Source organism: Acanthisitta chloris, unplaced genomic scaffold (genome assembly GCF_000695815.1).
Source record: "Acanthisitta chloris isolate BGI_N310 unplaced genomic scaffold, ASM69581v1 scaffold39171, whole genome shotgun sequence".
Taxonomy (NCBI): Eukaryota; Metazoa; Chordata; class Aves; order Passeriformes; family Acanthisittidae; genus Acanthisitta; species Acanthisitta chloris.
In genome coordinates this window covers 1-2,234 of record NW_008656068.1, presented here as the reverse complement: position 1 = coordinate 2,234, position 2,234 = coordinate 1, and the positions used below count along the sequence as shown (strand labels likewise).

The 2,234-nt window shown below is 39.6% G+C and overlaps 1 protein-coding gene across 1 annotated transcript in view; it reads right to left on the bottom strand.

Annotated features, from left to right (window-relative positions):
- The window catches only part of ADIG (adipogenin), a gene marked incomplete at its 3' end in the record, with an annotated part of 1,751 nt that extends 801 nt beyond the window's left edge, over positions 1-950 (bottom strand). Inside the window, exon 1 of the mRNA XM_009084163.1 lies at positions 824-950. Coding sequence (XP_009082411.1) covers positions 824-950 — 127 coding nt within the window. The remainder of the gene's footprint in view (positions 1-823) is intronic.
- Between the last annotated feature and the right edge of the window lie 1,284 nt (positions 951-2,234).

Here is a 2,234-nt window from a genome sequence, read left to right as displayed (position 1 = left end):
GAATAGTCTGAAAATCCCATTCAAAGCACCAAGAGGTTCCAGAGTTACTCTATCCTGGTAAAAACCTAAGCACTCAACTCAAGTGTAAGTATGTGACACAGCTACCATTCAAACTATGCAAAACAGATATTTTATCACTGATTTTGAACTTACAACTGATTCCTCATCCAGGATTACTTTTGCTCCAGCATTAGGGCAAGGTAACAAGGCTTTATCCTCATGACTACATCAACAAGCTTATTATTAGTCTAAACCAAAGCCTGTTATCAGTTACTGACATGTTAGAAGTAAGAATCAGTGATGCATTGGGGAAAAAAAAAAGAGCAAAATACACAAATAAATGAAAATGCATGTCTTGTTCCCTTCAAAATTTTCTGTCAGCCTCAGCCTTGATAAAAGAATTCCTTATCAGCTCTCCCAGTAACACTCTGCACATACCCCAAATACAGAGGCATAAGAGAACTATAGTGCCAGAGCCTAAAGTGTACAAAACTAAAGGGTTAGCTTTGCTTTCTGGGGGGTTCTTTACACAGAAATCTACACAAATTTTCTCAGAGGTAATTTCTTAAATGGAATTACCTCTGAGAAAAAGGGAGAGTATAAGGAAGAACAGCAGGCAGCACCTTGTCTCCTTCTAAACACTTTTTAACAGAAAAGCATATTAATTTGTGTTTGTTTTTCTATATCCTACCCCCAGTGCTAACCAGCCCTTTAGTTTCCTTCTGTGACAAGTGGCATTAGGCTAAAAATAGCTAGTAGAGTGCCTTAAAGACAAAGCTAACTTTATGCAGAAGCATTTTATCTGATCAACTGCAGAACTTACCTTCATTGAGTAGCAGCTGTAGCCAGATAATCATGATGATCAACAGCATTACAAATGGCAAACAGAACCAGAAGAAAATCAGAGGAAAGGTCAGCTCATTCACCAAAGGAACCAGAGGATACCTCATGGCTTGTTTCAGGTTGCACTAAGTTTAGAACAGTTTGCCTGCTCTGCTTTCTAACTGCCTTTTAATAACTCTCATTGCAACACTGTTAATCAAAAGAGGACTAGTGATAAACCAGCACAACTAGCAAAGGGGACACAGCCCCGTGCTAGGGAGGGAGGAGTAAGGATTAAATACAGGATAAGAACAACTGAGAAAACATCTGATTTGATTGGCCTTTCTTTGGCTGCTATTTAAAGGATAAATACAAGTTAGGAAGATTTCAAGGCTTATGTTAAAACAGTTGTTAAAGATATGGTCACGTCTTTGGATATAAGGGAGATAACCAAGTGCTACTTTGAGACTGAGTAGCCAAGGCTGCTTTTGAGAAAGAAGTAATGCAGAGACAACCCTACAGAGATGTGTAGAGGATGACTAGCTAAGAATTACTTCTCCCAGGCTCTTATTCGACACAGAGTGCAAAAACGTGCCATATTAATATTGACTCTATTTTTAGCCTTCTTTCTCTCTTTCTATCCAGTAGTTAATCCTTTAGGAAAATGAACCTTTGTATTTTAATTGCCTTTCTATCTCCCTTCCCTCCAAGAAAGACAACTAGCATGCTTCATAGGACATATGTCTGTAAATGTATTGCTTAAAAGTAAAGGAGTGCAGCGGTGGTCAAAGCAGGAACCAGAGAGGTGACTAGATAACTTGATATTCATCATGCTGGTGTGTTTCTCCTTCAATCATACAAAACCTATTGCTTACCTCACAGAGGGTTGTTTGTCTAAATTAATTGTTTGTGTAGCTCTCCGTAGAAGAGAACAGTGATGTAAGTGCACATTACAAGTGATTGCATGCATTTAATGTTCATACTTGTGTGCATGTGTTTGTTTTTAGGTAGTAACAGCTCCTTGAAATGAGCCTTTTAATCCCAAGATCTAAATGAACTCTGCAAATTCTTATTAATTCACATTAATAACACCCCTCTGTGATAAAAGAAAGCTATTATCCTTACTCTGTGCAATGGGTAAACAAGTGAGAAAAGTCATTAATGCCCTGAGCTTCAAGGATGCTCAATATTTGAGTCCCCATTTCACACAGTGGGGGGGGGGGGGGGCGGGGGGGGGGGGGGCAGGTTGGAGGCATCTCTGAAAAACAGACTGTTTGTGGATTGTCTATAGATGCAGCACCAAGAGGGATGGAAAGGAGCTGAATCCCGAGGCTGTGATCTTTTTAGTTCTAATGGTAAAGTGTTTCACTTAGTCACATCACTGTCAGGCAGAAAAGGACCTGGGAGTTTGG